General features: G+C 37.3%; 1 protein-coding gene across 1 annotated transcript; it reads right to left on the reverse strand.

The window, feature by feature from the left end:
- Positions 1 to 1262: 1262 nt before the first annotated feature.
- On the reverse strand, positions 1263 to 15414 carry LOC149411709 (retinol dehydrogenase 11-like). Its single transcript, XM_089646987.1, has 6 exons — positions 15041 to 15414; positions 13443 to 13573; positions 10355 to 10553; positions 6318 to 6503; positions 4565 to 4674; positions 1263 to 1791 (listed from the first exon to the last, which is right to left on the reverse strand). Exons 1-6 carry the CDS (start codon positions 15234 to 15236, stop codon positions 1597 to 1599), a joined length of 1017 nt encoding a protein of 338 aa, XP_089503113.1. The 5' UTR covers positions 15237 to 15414; the 3' UTR covers positions 1263 to 1596.
- Positions 15415 to 18550: the final 3136 nt, after the last annotated feature.

Raw genomic sequence — 18550 nt, forward strand, 5'->3', positions numbered from 1 at the left:
CCACTCCCCATACCGGTTCCATTGGAGCCGGCTGGGCTCGCGTATGGCTTCCCGTGAATCTTGAGAATGTGACGTCATCATTCTTGTGCGAACTATGGTCGAGGCATCATCGGTTCATTTTACGAAATAACACGGCAAAATGGTGGCTTGTGATATGAAAACTTGTAAAAATAGATGTGAAAAAGAGAATAAACCCAATTGACGTATTACATTCCATATATAAGCATTATTTTACTTTATTTTAAGCATATTCACATCGTATAATATGGATCAGTTGTAGAAACATATACTATCACATCGAGATACGTCTGGACGCGAAACACAAAGCTGGTTGGTTGCTGGGAAGTAAATTATGAACATTTTCGACTATGAAAATAGAAGAAATTTATTTTGCCGAATTTGGACTTCGCAAATTTGTTCATAACGTGGCGAGTAATTTGCGCTCCCATGTAAAAATGTCTATTCATTCAAAAGAAGATTTTACTTTTAAGAACTAAATGGTGATATTATAATGCGAGATGCCTATTTACTGTCAGATTGATTTATTGACGAATCACAGTCAGCTTTACCCCCTTCGTTCTTCAACAGTTGATTTTACCCCTCATCTTTAATTTCTAGTCTATATATTCATATGTCTGTGGTAACCACTAATAAAAACAAATAACCACTAAAAAACTGGCCAATTAAGCGGCAGATTATAGTGCGTTCATACAAGAAATTAAAACAGGTGTTTCGTAAAATCAAACAAATATGATTAAAAATAACATTTCATAAAAATTTCCATTTTTTTGTTTAAAGTTAAAGTGTCATGTTTACACTTGCTAGAAGACTCCATTTTGTAAACTTATTCAAACAAAAAACGCATGCGGCAGTCTACTGAATTTGACAAACAAATACTAGCGAGTTATAACTCTTGATTTTGTGCTTTCAACTAGTAAAAATAACAGCGGATAATAGTAACTGTGCAATAATCTAGGGGCGGTTTACGGGGAGCGTACTGTATCCCACCAGAATGCAAACGTTACCCAATAATAGTGTAATATAACAGAATAATGTGTTTTAAATAAATGGTATATTTCTGAATGTATCCGAAAACTAATAACCGTTTTTAAAAGGTGACGAAATACACTTTAAAATTGTATTATTAGAAATAATTACATATTCAAATTTTGACATAAAAAGTTTTAAAAATGGCTGACATTACGCTTTTCCGTCTAAACACTGAACTAAAATTAATGATAACGAAAAAAAAAAAACAAACAATTTATTAGACATTGTATTATCAAATTACTGCCACATCACTTTTTCATCATTTCATATAAAAATAATTAGTAAAAAATTCACCATTCAAAAATTCAAGTTTCAAACAAATTAGCCTGAGGATTTAAAAAATTTGCATAGTATAATTTACACAAAACAAAAAAATATTGTTAAATTTTTCAGTTATTCTCAATCTTAGTTGTACAACAGCAAAATTATAATTTGAGCTTTTTAAGTCAATCTAATCCATCATGTGGCACATTTCCTTCTTCTTGATGTATCACATATGGGATGGATCACATACGCAACAGCGGAGTAGATAAGGTTAATATTAAATCAAAATATCTTCTCATTGGGCTGAAGGCGAACTGCGTGTTCACTGAGGGTCCACAGCTTCTTGGCTTTGAACACGTCGCACGCCTCCACCGAGGCTGGTTTAAGTTTGCAGTCCATAAAGTACTTCCCAGTGATTTCTGCGAGGCGAGGATCCACGCATGCGAAGATAGATGTCTGAGCTGCTTCATTGAGAGTCTGCAATGGAAAAAAATAAGTTCAATGGTAATGTCAAGTTTTTTCAAAAAAGAAAAAAAAATTATTTAAATGTTGAGGTTATGCAGGTTGATGCTACGTGGAGGGTCCTTTTGAGGAAAGGAAGGAGTGATCCTTGAAGAGACCCATGTTGTAGGAGGGAGAAAACCCAGAGGCCGGCAGTCGTTCCATAGCCAAGTTATAGAAATGCCTCATTCTCATTTGACAAACATAAGCTATGTACAAATTTAAGGCGCCCTATTTCATAACTGTGCACCAGTGCCGTAGGATCAATGACGCTAGTTCCTCGGAGCATCTTCGGTTCAATGATACTTCATCAAAATGACAATGACGGCCGGCATAGTCCAGTGGTAACGCATTGGACTGCCATTCCGAAGGTCGCGGGTTCGAACCCGGCGTGCGCAAATAAATTTTATTTGATTAATTTGTGTTATTTCACAATTAATTAATTAAAATAATATATAGTATATTTGCGGCACGTTCCAGAGTGGAAGATACATACTACCAGTATCGCCCTGGTGTAAGACCACCATTCAGAATTGAAACGTTGCTCCAAATGGCTTTAGCCGTGTTTAGTGACTAGATCTGAATAGCCAGGTACTTCCCCACCTTCCTCTTTCCCTTCCCCACTTACCTTCAGCCTCACAACATCCCCCAATTGGGGATGCCATAGTCTCACTGGCTCCAGACGGGAGCAGTTGGGACTCTTGTGAGGTATTCACTATAAAAAAAATAAAAATAAATTAAAATAAATAAAAATAAAAATAAAATAAAATAAAAAAAAAACTTCATCAAAATGACAATTAAACACACCTTTAAAAATTGATATAGTTATTAAAAGTGATGAAACAAAAATTAGTTTAAATAGTTACCTATGTAACCTATTTAACATAGTTTTTGTTTCATCACTTTTCATTTTTTTATACCACTTTTTGTAGGTGTGTTGAAGTCTCATTTTGATGAGATATCCGGTCACCAGTATAAGTGAACGATGTTAGCGGCACGCTAATAATGGTTCATGGCCCATCTCACCTAATACAATCTAAATGTCCTTAACCTTCCTCCCTCTCATCTCCTTCACCTCCCCAATTCTTTCAGCCTCAGAAAATATTGGGGGTGCCATTATTTCACTGGCTCTTTTATGCAATAATCACTGCCTTTGCTTTTCACTTTTGTTTTGTTGTTTTTGTTTTGTTTAGAGCAAGGCTGCCCAACCTTTTTAACAGTTGGGCCAAATTGACGATTTTGAATCACTGGCGGGCCACTGAATACCTGACGGTTCCTATTTCCATGGGGGGGGGGGGGGTTGTTAGAGAATTTCTATAAAACATAATTCCCCACAAAAAAAATTCAAATGAGTGCTCCCCACAAAATATTTGAAATCCATGGGGGGGGGGGGGGGGTTGTTACGGAACTTCGCTGAGAAAAAATTCCGCGCACGCAAAAACATCACATGTGATTCCCCACAACAATTTTTCGAATTCCATCGGGGGGGGGGGTGGCTACAAGATTCATTTCGGACGCAGAAAATATTATATCAAAAACCGGTGTATTTTTGTTTAAAAAGTAAGTTCAAGAGGTTAGATTTTTTCGTCGCTGATTCTTGTTCTGAGTAGCCTAAATAGCGATAAATCGCCTTCGTTGGCAACACTGGTGACCGCGCGCAAGCTGCATTGTTTGTTTTACCGCGGGCCCGCGACACTTTTTCAAATTGGCGGATTGGCGGGTTTTTTGAAAATGGTTCACGCGGGCCACTTATAATTCGTTCGCGGGCCACATTGTGGCCCGCGGGCCTGGGGTTGGGCAGCCTTGGTTTAGAGGGCTACAAAGTGTCTAAGGTATATTATACATACTGTCATTGTATTGAAAACATTAATCTATCTATGACTGTAACTACGGTGTTGGTTTGTTTTTAATCACGTATATATTTGATCGATTATCCCATATTTGCAGGCTTTATAAAAATTTCGAAAAAATCAGCTGCTTAAATTTAGGCAGCCATCGCTCAGGCCAAGAGCGATGAAACCTAAATATGGGTAGCCATCATTTGACTTGTTAAACAAACCTACAATTTTATTCCGAGATTGATGACATTTTGCACACTTGATGTTCAAAACTGGAGGAAGGTCACTGCACATGAGATTTTCGATAAACCACCCCACTTCCATTTTCCCACCCTTCCCTTAAATCAGAATAGTGTATAATAAAACTCTGTGTAAAGGCCGGTCAACACCGGGGACTCCAGATAGTGTATAATAAAACTCTGTGTAAAGGCCGGTCAACACCGGGGACTCCAGATAGTGTATAATAAAACTCTGTGTAAAGGCCGGTCAACACCGGGGACTCCAGATAGTGTATAATAAAACTCTGTGTAAAGGCCGGTCAACACCGGGGACTCCAGATAGTGTATAATAAAACTCTGTGTAAAGGCCGGTCAACACCGGGGACTCCAGATAGTGTATAATAAAACTCTGTGTAAAGGCCGGTCAACACCGGGGACTCCAGATAGTGTATAATAAAACTCTGTGTAAAGGCCGGTCAACACCGGGGACTCCAGATAGTGTATAATAAAACTCTGTGTAAAGGCCGGTCAACACCGGGGACTCCAGATAGTGTATAATAAAACTCTGTGTAAAGGCCGGTCAACACCGGGGACTCCAGATAGTGTATAATAAAACTCTGTGTAAAGGCCGGTCAACACCGGGGACTCCAGATAATAATAATAATAAAAGTATGCAGTAACAATTTATTTTACCTTGCAAAATATTCCGTTGATGGTATTTGAGACGACTCTCACAAGAAAAGGGGAATTTCTCATTATATCTGTGACTACCACCCCAGGAGTCAAACTGTTGACTGTAACTCCTGTAAAAAATATACATTTATTATATTAACTAAACACTCTCGGTTATCACGTTTCCCTGAGAGCCTGTGTCATTTTAAAAGTGCTGGGTGAAGCCTTTTTAAATGGAAAGAAAGAAGTGAACCAGGGTATTAATGGGGTTATCTCCCAAAACGAAATTTCACGTAATTTACAAAATATATCATATTAATGAGCACGCTGAGGGCAGAACTTTTTGGAAAATACCGATTAGTACCGAACATAGTTATTTAAACCGTCAAAATGTTGATTCTAAAAGCATGTGGCATCACAGTACGTGTACGGCAGTAACTGCAGCACTGCCATTCGAATTATGAATTGTACTGTACGTGTCACATGTACGATTCTGCCCTAAAATGCTGATTTACAGCTAAAACTGAGGCAGAAATGTTTTTTGATATTTTAACTCATTAAATATTATAAAACATTTTCATGATAAAAAAAATTTGTTAGATGCGTCCTCATTTATTAGCTATTATTTTGATGAAATTAAATAAAATTCGTCATAAAAGTTACTTTGTCGGCATTCTTAACATTATGGGAATTTTTCTGCCTCAGTTTTAGTTGTAAATCAGCATTTTAATGCAGAATCGTTCGGCTAGCAATAAGTCATGCGTCGATAGCCGCTTGTAAGCGACTGTGACTTGCACTGACTCCTGTTCAGTGGGGCCACTTTGAGCCCCTAGTTTTGTATCTAATTATACACGGTGTCCGGAAACTTGTAGTACAAGCGGGAAAGGGTTCAAAAAAACTTATGGAGCCGAGTCATCCTAACAACCGATTTTTTTTCAAATTGAACCTAAACAAATTCCAGCTCGAAAACTTTAATCAAAAAAGTCATTTTGTTACATATAGAATTTGTAACAAGGTGTGTGCATCACTTTACTTACATCGCATCTATGGTCTGGTGTGTGGGACCTTTAAGTACCTACACATTGTCATTTTGCTATTGGTCAAATTGACAGCCCTGGAATTTTGACTTGGAGAGTTGCCAAACCTGAGGGATGGAGAATCTGTGATTTGCATTGGAAACAGTGGCCATTCTTTGATCACCAGCCCAGAGCAGTGGGCATTCCTCTTGGCTGAGGTTCGATGAACACATTCACCAAGTTTGTGAGCATCAGCTTTTGCATATGGAGCATTGACTATTGGATTGATTGAATCAGATGACATCTGCCGATCCTAATTGGTTAAGAGGGACCCTTTTGGAGAGCTGCAGCACGAGGCTATTTTGCAATGGACTACAGCATTATTTTTTGGATAAAATATAAACTGGGACAATTGCTGTGAAGAACCACAACCTACTACTTCGCATCAAGAACCATCTGGTATCACACCTTATCATTTTACCTATGCAAGCCCTTTGTCAGACAGATTTAATAGTAGGATGCTATTTATTTTTTTTTTATTATGTCTTTCTTGTTGTAATACATTTTAGTATTCCTAAATATTTTTTTATTTCTAGATATAAACCCATCCTTACATTCATTTGTTGCCATTTAATCTCACGGTAACAATTTACCACAAAATGGACTGCAAACGTTATGTAGATTGACCAGCTTCTCGCTTGTACTACGTTTCCAGACAAATGACTATGATTAATCACTGAATTGTGTCTCGAACAAACCTTTTCCTTTTAACTTAGAGGCCAAATGATTGGCCATCATGATGTTGCACAACTTTGAATTAGCATAGGCCACTATTTCTCTTTTAGTGTTGGTGAGATCGAAGTCCTCCAAGTCCAGGGTGGCCATTCGGTGAACTTCGGAGGAAACGTTGATGATGCGGGATGGGGCAGATTTCTGGATCAGCTCTGCAATTGCACAAGGTTAGCCAAATGTTTAAATTATTCACATTGTCAGCAAATTGCAGCTAATCTGAAATGCTCAAATCAGCTGTTAGCACTGGTGTACTTGGCAATCACGCCAACAGTCAACCATTGTTTATTTCTGTGCAGAGATGAGATTTTTCTACTTCTAGTCTATTTATAATAATTGTAATTAAAACGAATCTATTTTGTATTGTATCTTTGAATTCCTCGAAAACATGTGGACTCGCAAATTATCATATTTGCAATTTTGTTATTATTTAATACTAACTGTACAGCACCACGCGTTGCTGCGGCTCAGTTTGTCTGTGCAGACAGAGAATTGCTTCTATGTCCAACAGATGGCGCTGTATTTTTTTAAAGCATGTTTTTACCTGTCACAGGTGACATCTATATAATATAGGTATAAAAAACACTCATGTATTTGAATTCAACGTTGTGTCAAAATTTCAAAGAAATCGGTGAAGAAATTTTGGAGATTTAAGATTTTGAACAAACCAACATTTACATTTTTATACAGACTAATTTGCACAAAACGATACTTGAATAGCAAAAAATATATAAATAAACTTTATTCATATTAATATAAGCCCACTCTTTCAAAACTTGAGTTTAGGGTAAATGTTTATTATAATATACGTGTTTTAGATGGTGTTAATTTAATTATTTTACGTAAATCCACTTTTTGCAAGTTATGCTTTAAAATATTAATATGAATTATTTGTTTGCGCCGTATTTGTTAATTATTTGTGTTTTTTACTATAAATATACAATGTTTGCAAGTCGTACTGTTTTAATTTATACAACACTTCAAAAGCATTTGCTTGTGGATGGAAGAGGAGTGTATATTTGCTAAAAAATAACATAACTAGGTTACAAAGTAAAAAAAAATACAAAATTAAAATCCATACAAATTATTGTATTTGGAAGGAAGAAAAAATATTTATTATGGAGGATAAATAGAGTATAGTAGGATAATTTGTGAGATTTTCAAGTCAAACGAATCAGTTTTTTTGTTAACGATTTCCCTAAAATATTTTTTTTATATGGTTCAATATTTGTTTTTTATCATTAATGCTTCTAATTTCTTCTGGTAATTAATTAAAGAAATGTTTTCCTTGGTGGGTATAATAGTGCTGGGCAAAAGAAGTGCGTAAGGCATGGAAAAGCTAGGGCACAGAAGTGTGTAGTAGTTTAGGGCATGCAAATATATATTTAAGTCTGGTTCGATTTTCAGTTATGAACATAGACATATGAATATTAGTAGACCTGCCCTAAGTGATTAAAAGCGTATTATCCCCACTCCCCATACCGGTTCCATTGGAGCCGGCTGTGCTCGCGTATGGCCTCAAGTGAAATTTGAAAACGTGACGTCATCATTCTTGTGCGAACTATGGTCGAGGCATCATCGGTTCATTTTACGAAATAACACGGCAAAATGTTGACTTGTACTATGAAAACTTGTAAAAATAGATGTGAAAAAGAGAATAAACCCAATTGTCGTATTACATTCCATATATAAGCATTATTTTACTTTATTTTAAGCATATTCACATCGTATAATATGAATCAGTTGTTACTATCACATCGAGAAACGTCTGGACGCGAAACACAAAGCTGGTTGGTTGCTGGGAAGTAAATTATGAACATTTATAAAAGTGTCTTAACTAAATACTTAAACGAAATATTCGACTCTGAAAATAGAACCGAATTTTTTTGCCGAATTTGGACTTCGCAAATTTTTTCATAACGTGGCGAGTAATTTGCGCTCCCATGTAAAAATGTCTATTCATTCAAAAGCAGATTTTACTTTTAAGAAGTAAATGGTGATATTATAATGCGAGATGCCTATTTACTGTCAGATTGATTTATTGACGAATCACAGTCAGCTTCACTCCCTTCGTTCTTCAACAGTTGATTTTACCCCTCGCCATTATCTTCTCGTCTATTAATTGCTATGTCTGTGGCTATGAATGAGTATTTATCTTTTTCTTTTATAATTTGAATAATTGAATTTTTCATAAATAAGTGTTTGAATGTAGGAACTTTGAATTCTTCGAATATGCGTTCAGTGGGGAAGTCTGTAGGTTTTTTAGTATTATTTTTATTATGACTTTTTGAACAATTTCTATGGGGGTCAGGCTAGTTTTGTAAGCTGCTCCCCAACTGATAATGGCATATTGACTATACTAATACATAATATATTGAGTATAGATTTTTCATTGCTAAGAAATTTCTGATTATTAAGAATATATAAATTATTTTCTTTATTGTATGGTAGAAGTGATCTTTCCATTTTAGGTTTTTATCAATGATTATTCCTAGATATGTAATTTTATAGGCTGTTTTCAGAAATGAGCATGTTTGTCGACAGAGATTAGCGTCGTTTTGTGTGAGAGAATGATCATGTAGGATTATTTGAAGATTTGGAGGTATACTGTTGGTATTTATTTCAAAGGGGATGATATATGTTTTTTCACTATTTAACGACAGAAGGTTATCGTCAAACCATAATTAATATGAATTAAAAAATAATTAAAATCATTAATATGAATAAAATTTTTTTTCCATTTAAAACCCAATTCTTTCGAAAAAGGTATACAAATACAGTATTGGATTGAATAACCGATACGGTATTTTAATAAAATAATTAAATTAACGCCATCTATGAACCGCGTAGATTGTAATGTATGTTGTGTTTAACCTTAACCTCACTTTTCAACATTTTTGTTCTGACTTCAATAAACACTGCAATATCTACAACCTCTTTCATTCGTCTCACCTCACCCCCCCATAATATGTTCAAAGGAAATCATTTTGAAATAGGTTGCATATATGAGTCGTGTAATTTCTATACCCGCTATATCAACTTTCATTGATTTGGAGAAAACCGCAAAAAACTGTCACATCTCTAGCGTACATAAGTAAATGCATTAAATTTTTTTATATAATGAATTGGAGTAATAAAATTTCGAAAAGCATTTATTTTTCTATATATGTCTAGCAATAATTAAGTTATTTCGATAAATAAAATGGATATAGCGGATTTTGATACTCACTTCGTGATTTTGAAAGTCAACTGAGGCGACATGGCGGGTTTAGAAACTCACGCGTAGATCATTTTGACACACGAGCGTGGCGTCAGAGCGGCGGCCATATTGTATTTTGGCAAAATAACTGCTTGTGATTGGTTGAATTCGATATAGCGCGCTTTGATAGTAACTTTCTGTATGATATAGCGGATTTGGTTTCTCACTCGCAGTTTTAACATGGTTTTTGGTCGCGATAAGGAGGGTTTTGAAACTCAATTTTAGGCTCCTCTTGTTGCTCGCAAAAATGTGAACAAGATGTCATACTCAGATCATTTTGTCAAAAAATCGGATATAGCGGGTATAGAAATTATAGGATTCATATATAAACAAACATTTTTCCCAATTATTTTTGCATTTCTATTTTTAATAACGTCTTGATACTCCAACCACCATACTTTTTTTAAATGCCTTTAATGCTAGTCTCACACTATACTCTCATAATACATGTGGGCTTAGCCTGTTTCACCATATCGCTTGCCATACATTCCAATGGGAATGTATAATGGCTAGCGATATTGTGAAATAGGCTAATCTAAGACGGGGCTGTAAGATCATTTTTTTATTTGTTTGTTAAATAATAATGAGTCTGTTACTAAGCGATGGCTCAAAAATGCAAGCATTTTAAGCAAACTTACCATAATATCTTAAAAATCACTCGAGGGAAAATAATATTATTCGGTGTATGTACAATTGTAAGTTGTGTAAATGGCACTGCATTCTGTGATATAAATAAATCATATTTACCCAGCAATAAATTGGTAAAGAGGAAAGGCCCAAAGTGATTGGCCTGCATCAGGTTATCGAGGTTGTCAGCAGACTTGGTGAAACTGCCGGAAACTTGCCCAGCATTGTTCAGAAGGATGTGGATGTTATCTTCGTCAGCTATTATTTCCTTGGCACACTTCCTGATGCTGGCCAGGCTACAGAAGTCAATGCCCTTCACCTGTGAAATACAATTGTGTTAACTTGCTTTCAATAGCATGGCCACATAAATCTTTGTGGTAACAAAACTATATTTTGGATTTGAGGCAAAAAGAAACACAACAACAGGAGTGCTGAATAGATGGAAAGAATTGTGATCTATTTATTTATTTATTCATGTTTTCTATAAAACGGTTAAGTACCAATTAGGGAATGCAATCCCGCAAGAAAATGTCAATCCAGGTATTTGCGGGACTGAACAATCTTAGTCCCGCTGGATCCAGGTATTTGCGGGATCCAGCAGAGTGGACTTAGATATCTAATCAATAGTATAATAAAGACCTGATACCTCGATCTACCAACCTTGTTTTTAGACTTTTAAATTTATACCTATAATAAAACATGTTCATTGGGACATTTTAAATGATTTATTAATAGGTATACCTTTAGTTAGACATAGGTAAAGTTTAAGTCATAAATTGGCAAAGAATAAGATAAGACATAAATTTACATAACATACTCGCCTCGGAACAGACTTTGTCTAGTGAGGTGGGTAAAAGAAATCTATGTACACAAATGAAAATAAAATAAACGCCCAGATTGCCGGCACTGAAACTGAAACTGAACTGAAACTTAAATTTGAATAATAACGTTCACACGATAAACAATATTCTTGTACAATGAGCATCATAAGTTTAATTAAACATTATTTTGGAAATAGCTTCGTAAAAAAGTTAAAGTATTAATTGTGTCATCTGATAAACGGCTTCTGATATTGGACACAAGGTAGCCAGCGGCTGAAAAAGCTCGTTCAGCTTCCACGCTGGTTGGCACAATAGTCATTAGCGCATTGTAAGTGAATTGAAGGTAATTCTCTGTAATCCCGCCAGTCCAGCGGGATCCCGCAAAATTTTCGACCGAGATTAGTCCCGCAAAATGTCTGCGGGATCTCGGTATTTCGGGATCCCGGTATACCGGGATTGCATTCCCTAGTACCAATATATTATGGAAAAGATTACAAATTTGAGGTAAATGTAAGTGTAAAAGTTCATGGAGTACGTTTAACTATTTGGTGACATGCGTTAAAAGATAGTTGCTAAACTGTAAGTGACGTTAAAAATGCCGATGGTCAATGCAGAATTGTTAAGCAGTTGAGTCGCTCTGTTTCTTGTGAGGCACATTTAAGTTAACCTTTTTGAATATAAGTGGATTTAGGTTAAACGCTAAGTCCGTTATAATCTACACATTCGTAGACGGCGTTAATTTAATTAGTTTATTAAAATACAAGTTATGTGTTAAAATATCAAGACGAATTATTTGTTTGCGCTCGTACATACGTATTATGAATATGAATAAAAAGTTTTGTCAAAAAAACAAAATTATAATGTGATTAAACATTAACAAATATCTTTTAGGCAAAATACGTTACATTTTATTACATGCGTAGATAATCACTGGATCGCGAAAATGTTGAATTATATAAAGACTGTCATTATCATCCTTCAAAACGAACCTATATCACCTGATAAAAAAACATGTATTATCAACATGTTTTGAGAAATTATTGATAATCTTCACCGCCAAGTGGTTATTCTTCGATATTGAATTCAGTGGTCATGGGTTCAAATCCGCCATCCGCAAATAAATTTAATATAATAATGTACAATCGATGCCACTTAATTGGGACACATCGGGGACAACACATTTTGTCCCAAACAAACGATGTTTAAGGCAGGTAAAAAAAATTATTGTATCAATTTTTCCAATTTAATTTTGTAACCTTATGTTTGTGTTAAGTCGGCTGTAAAAAAATAATTAAATTTGTGGTTATATACAAAGTTATTATTGTTTCATTTCATTGACGTGTCTAACCACAAAGTAACTGCCATCTACTAAAAAAAATTTTATCAAATCAAAAAATATATATAATATTTATATAACAAAAAAAATATATATATGCATTAAATTAGGTAAATAAATAATAAAACAATCAAAGATAAATACAGGGTTTTCCAATAAGAGGTGTTATTTTGAATAGCCCGCTATTTCGGTAGATGTTACTTTTGAAGCTGTCATTTTTTGACATTTGACAAGTAGAAACTACGCCATTAATAAAAATGGAACGATACACGCTTCAACAACGCATTGAAATTATTAAAATTCACTTGAGTGAATCAAATGCAAATCATCTTGAGTGATGAGGCCCATTTCCACCTCGGTGGCTTCGTCAACAAGCAAAATTGTCGCATCTGGGGCTCGGAAAACCCAAGAGTTATTGTTGAAAAGCCTCTCTATCCTCAACGTGTGACTGTTTGGTGCGGTTTATGGTCCGGCGGAGTCATTTTTTATTTTATTTATTCTTAAATATATTTGTATTACAAAAGTATAGTATATTGTCCTCCACGCTAGGAGTTCACCTGTGTTGTGGAGGTCATTTGACCTTACTTTTTCGAAAATAAGGCTGGAGCAACAGTTACAGTGAATGGGTTACGCTATCGAGAGATGATTAATGATTTTTTATGGCCGGAATTGGATGGTATTGATCTGGACAACGTTTACTTTCAACAAGACGGCGCTACGTGCCACAAAAGCAACGAAACCATTGATCTTTTACGATTGAATATCAAAATAACACCTCTTATTGGAAAACCCTATATTATAATAACGGTAAACCTATGTGCTCCAGCAATGTACTACAAACTTAACAATTTTACGTTGACGAATATCGGCAGACAGCGAACATCAGGCCTGGACGAAGCCTACTGAATCTGAATAGCCAGGTACTTCCCAACCTTCCTCTTTCCCATCACCATCCCTTCTCCACCCCCTTCAGCCTTAAAACATGCCCCAAATTGTCTTAGTCCCACTCAACCTGGGCAGCTGTGATTCTTCAGTCAACCGTATTACGTACAATAATATCGGTGTTTCCGCTCTCGTTGGTGATCATCCTCCGAGCTATGTGCGCCTTCTTCAAGTCACGGCAAACCATCACCAGCCTGGCTCCCCTCCTTGCTAGTTCTCTCGCTGTCTCCAAACCAACACCTGTGTACATCAATAATAATAATAATTTAGCAAAAATTTCAATTTTTTACTCCACTGAATTGGGCAACCACCTCTGCTCTGAAGCCCTAAAATACTTGACTCCGTGCAAAAACTTACGGTCCGTTTGATAAATTCCCCTATCTGAACAAACAAATTGCGAATCTTTAGTAGCGGTGCATTATTGGGAAACACGCTAAATGCACGACCAACCTTTGTACACGGTTGACATTTGTCACATGAGAACAGGTTACTTCTATGACTCGTTCTTGAGTTGAAGAGCTCGGCTGTGAAATGATTTGCCTGACTCTGGTTTCCTCGCTCCTACAGCATGGGTTAACATTATGGGAGCACAGCAATCCCAAAGATGACATAGGCCCCGGGGGAAATTATATTCGAATTTGTGTAAAAGTACACTTAATTCTAAAATTCTTAAATCCAAGATCTAATAAAAGATAGCTCTGCTACTACTGGACAGATAGTCTCTATAATGAACTGAAAAGAAACTGGTGTTGCCAACAACAGGCAAATGAAATTGATTATCTATTAAAATATGTATCAGTTGTTTCTGTACTTTCCTGTTATATATATGGATGCATAATTTGAATTTGTTAATAATAATTTGATGTCTTTCAAGCCATGTTTTGGCAAAATACTAATTAAAATCATTGAGGTATATAGATAGAGCTAACATTGATATTCGAATATGGTGAACATCGAAAACACACATCAGTTAATTGTCCGCTTGAGATACCACGGGCTTCAGACCGTTACAAGGACTCGGCGATACCTTAAAAATGCCGACATGCATGCCGAGATACTGTACAATTCGTACTTGAAAAGATAGGGAAGGCAAATTCTCAAATTCTCCGGGCCGTGGTGCGGCAGGCGGTCTATGTAGAGCAAATGAGTGAAAAAAGGAGTGTAAGGAGAATATACGATGCAAATATGAATGTTGGCAGAAGTCGGGGACACCCGAGGAAGACATGGCACGACCAGTTGAATCAGATACTTGAGTCGGGCCATGTCAAGAGTCAGAATAGTCAGAGTATGAGTATGTATGAGACGATGTATGAATGTGAATGAGGCAAGGAGTGTGTGCCAAGATCGAGTTGTTTGGCGGTCCGTCCTCTCTGCCTACATACAAAAAACTAACCTTAAAACTATCACATCAATAACAATGACCTCAGAACATAAATAGAAATCGGAACAGTTATAGTACCTAGTGACATAGCACTAGGTACTATATATGTAGATATACCACACCCTAGTGAGGTCTATGTAACAAAATAACAAAAAAAAAAACTTTCTTTTAAAAGTATTCAATTTTAAAAAATTGCTGCCGAGTGAACAATCAATTTTATTTTATTTTTACGGCTACTGAAATAGTCGTTTCTCTTTGTTATTAATGAAACTGATTTAAAAATAATTAGTTCGTATCAACCGTGTATTTGTATTATTATATCGTACCTGAATTGGCGCCTGTGATGACTACAGTTTTCCCCTCTAGCGTTTCCTTGCTGTGGCAACGCCCAGCGGTGGTTTTCAACCAAAACTTTATTAGCAATAATATTCCGCCCACACTCCAAACGACGCGCGAAGTAAAAAACTTTGCGACATACGACATTGCTCGCAATTTTACTTGCTTCTCTCCGGAGGAAACCATCGCAAATTTAATAATTTCGAGTTACCGATAGCCCCACGAGATATCCCGGTGATGCATGCGTGGCTTATCGTATTATTTATAACCATTTTATCTGTCTCTGTGGCGTTATCTGATTTCAAATAATAATCATGTTATTATCAATGTTATTGGTTCCTTGCAAAAATAAATCACTGACATTCATTGCCTGACGACCAGTGATGGTGTGCCCAAAAATTTTATTTCCCCAGATTTTGGTCCGAAGTTTCCCTAGATTCCTGGGATTCAACCTTAGCGAGTCAAAAACCGCCGTTTTGGGGGGTTTTTTTGCTGTACGTGTATTATATTGTAAGCAGTCAATCATTTAGAACCCAGCAAGTGAAAGTTAACAACGAGTTAAGTGATATAGAAAAAAATAATTTTGGAATTCCACAAGGAACTGTGTTGGGCCCAATACTATTCATATTATATGTAAATGAACTTTTTGAACTCTCAATCATCGGAAAGATTATACCTTATGCGGATGATCCAGTATTAACGATTGAAGAAAACTCTTGGAAAGAGGCCTAAATATCGGCAAATAATGTAATAAATATCATTAAACAATGGTTTGACAAAAACTTACTCTCTTTAAATGTTGAAAAAATCCCATTTTTCTTTACACAATGTCACACTTCATAACTTTTGCTACCAATTATAAATTCCATCCGTGCGTTCAATACTTCGTATTGACGCTCACCCCTGAGTTTAATCTAATTTTGTTGTAAGATCTCTAGCTCTATGCGATATTGAATTAAATGTAATATTGAACATCTTTTCTCTTTTATTTCATTATCGTAGCAATTCCCGATGTTGGTTATCCATACATGTTACAACTGCTGGTTGAGATTGTACATGTGGTTTTGAATGACGCAGGCGATATTAATATCATCTAATAAAACCTGTTACAATGGTACAAGAATTTTATTAGAGATTTAGACTTATAATATTTTTTAAGATTATAAAGGTAATTAAAACAAAAAATGTATATAGGATGTATATAAAACATTAGGAATAACAAAAGAGTCAAGAATATATCTAAGAGAAGGTTAAAATTATATGGTGGTACTACAAAAATATGATTTAATTTCTTTTTTAACATTGGTTGAAGTTCTCAGGCCCAACGGACTCGGCTGGCCGACAGGCAGAATCCTTTGCCATTTGCTACGGATTAGAGCAATTAGTTCAGGAGCCTACAAGGGTTCCTGATGTCCAGACTCACCGCTCCAATCTGTTAGACCTATTAACTTCTGTGCCACACGGTTATAAGATTGACGTCACAGCGCCTCTGGGATCATCTGACCACTGCCTAGTGACGACATCAATCCCCGTTAGCCTCAGACCAACCAATGAGAGACTGAGGAGAAAAGTGTGGCACTATAGGTCAGCAGATTGGTTCGGTATGCGGGCCCATTTCAACGCTTTTCCGTGGTCAGCTGTTTGTTTTCGGACTTCGGACCCTTCAAGATGTGCCCAGGAGATTGGTGAAGTCATCAAATCGGCGATGGATGGCTTCATACAATCGACTACTAAAGAAACTGGTGTGGGCTCAAAGCCGTGGTTCAGTCGACAATGCTCCGAAGCAGTTCGACGAAAAAATGTGGCTTACCGAGCCTACAACACATCTCGAACGCCCGAAAGCAGATCAGCATACAACAAATCGGCAAAGGAATGTAAGAGAATCATTAATAGGTCAAAATTCGAACACGACCTGCAGATCAGCAAAAAGCTGGCTGCCTGCCCGCATGGCAGCAGAGCATTCTGGTCGCTTGCGGGCTCAATAGGTCGAAATTTTTGCAAACCCAGTTTGCCACCTCTTACCAGACCTGACGGCTCACTAGCAAACACCGCCACCGAAAAGGCTAACCTATTAGGGAAAATGTTTGCGGAAAACTCGACCCTCGACGACGGGGGTGCTGTTCCGCCGTCGGTTCCTCACTGCGGCTTCTATATGAAAAAGCTGAGGATCCGGCATCGGGATGTACTCCACGTCATACGGGGGCTCGATGTTAACAAAGCTAGTGGACCTGATGGAATACCTGCCCTGGTATTGCAGAGGTGTGCTGCAGAAATAGTTCCAGTTTTGACAAAGCTCTTCAAAATGTCCCTGAAGTGTGGCACTGTGCCCTCTGGTTGGAAAAAAGCGGTAATTCACCCTATTCCCAAGAAAGGTGACCGCTCCAACCCGGCCAACTACCGCCCCATAGCGATCACATCAGTTCTGTCCAAAGTGATGGAACGTGTGATCAACGACAAACTGCTCACATACCTCGAGAATAACAAAATTATCAACGACCGTCAATACGGATTCCGGCGGAACCGCTCGTGCGGTGATCTTCTCGCGTATGTGACGCATGTTTGGGGGCGGTGCCTGGAACTTCACGGTGAGACCCAAACGGTCGCACTAGACATATCCAAGGCCTTTGACCGGGTCTGGCACCGAGGACTTGTCAACAAATTGCATTCTTACGGACTTCCCGCATCCCTGTGTACGTGGATTGCTGACTTTTTAAGGGATAGGTCGATTCAGGCGGTTGCTGACGGTTTCACCTCTTCCTCGCACTCCATAAATGCTGGCGTCCCACAGGGATCGGTTCTGTCTCCGACTTTGTTTTTGTTGCACATCAATGACCTTTTGACATGTCCTCCGATTCATTGTTACGCGGATGACAGTACAGTTCATGATAGCTTTTTGTTTGATAAGCCCCCAAAGGGCACACAAACTCCAACGGCTCGGAGGGCTTTGAAGCAGAGAATGGACGGTTATCTCGAGAGTATTTCCTCCTGGGGTAAAAATAATCTCGTTGAATTTAATGTTTCAAAGACCCAATCCTGTCTGATTACGTCTAAAAGGGATCCAAATGATAATCTAGTCTCCTTCAACGGAAGCAATCTTCCAAACAGGCCTTCCATTGATATGCTTGGTGTAACTATAACTGACCAGCTCAGGTACGGGGGCTCCATCGAAGCCAGAGTAAAGTTGGCCTCTCAGAAGCTGGGCGTACTGTACAGGGCCCGCAGATACTTTAATAGTACACAACTGCTCACCCTGTACAAATTGCAAGTGCGCCCTACTGTCGAATTTGGCAGCCATCTCTGGTCTGGAGCCCCAAAATACCTGAAAAAAACCCTTGACTCTGTGCAGAAACGGGCGGTCCGTTTGATAGATTCCCCAATCTTAACAAACGGACTGCAATCTTTAGAGCACAGGCGTCAGGTAGGTATGCTGTCCTTGTTCTATCGGTATTACAATGGAAGATGCTCTGAGGAACTAGCGTCATTGATCCCTTCGGCACCGG

The sequence above is a fragment of the Hesperophylax consimilis genome, chromosome 25 (assembly GCF_061612785.1).
Source record: "Hesperophylax consimilis isolate HC1 chromosome 25, BYU_Hcon_1.0, whole genome shotgun sequence".
In the NCBI taxonomy this organism is placed as follows: Eukaryota; Metazoa; Arthropoda; class Insecta; order Trichoptera; family Limnephilidae; genus Hesperophylax; species Hesperophylax consimilis.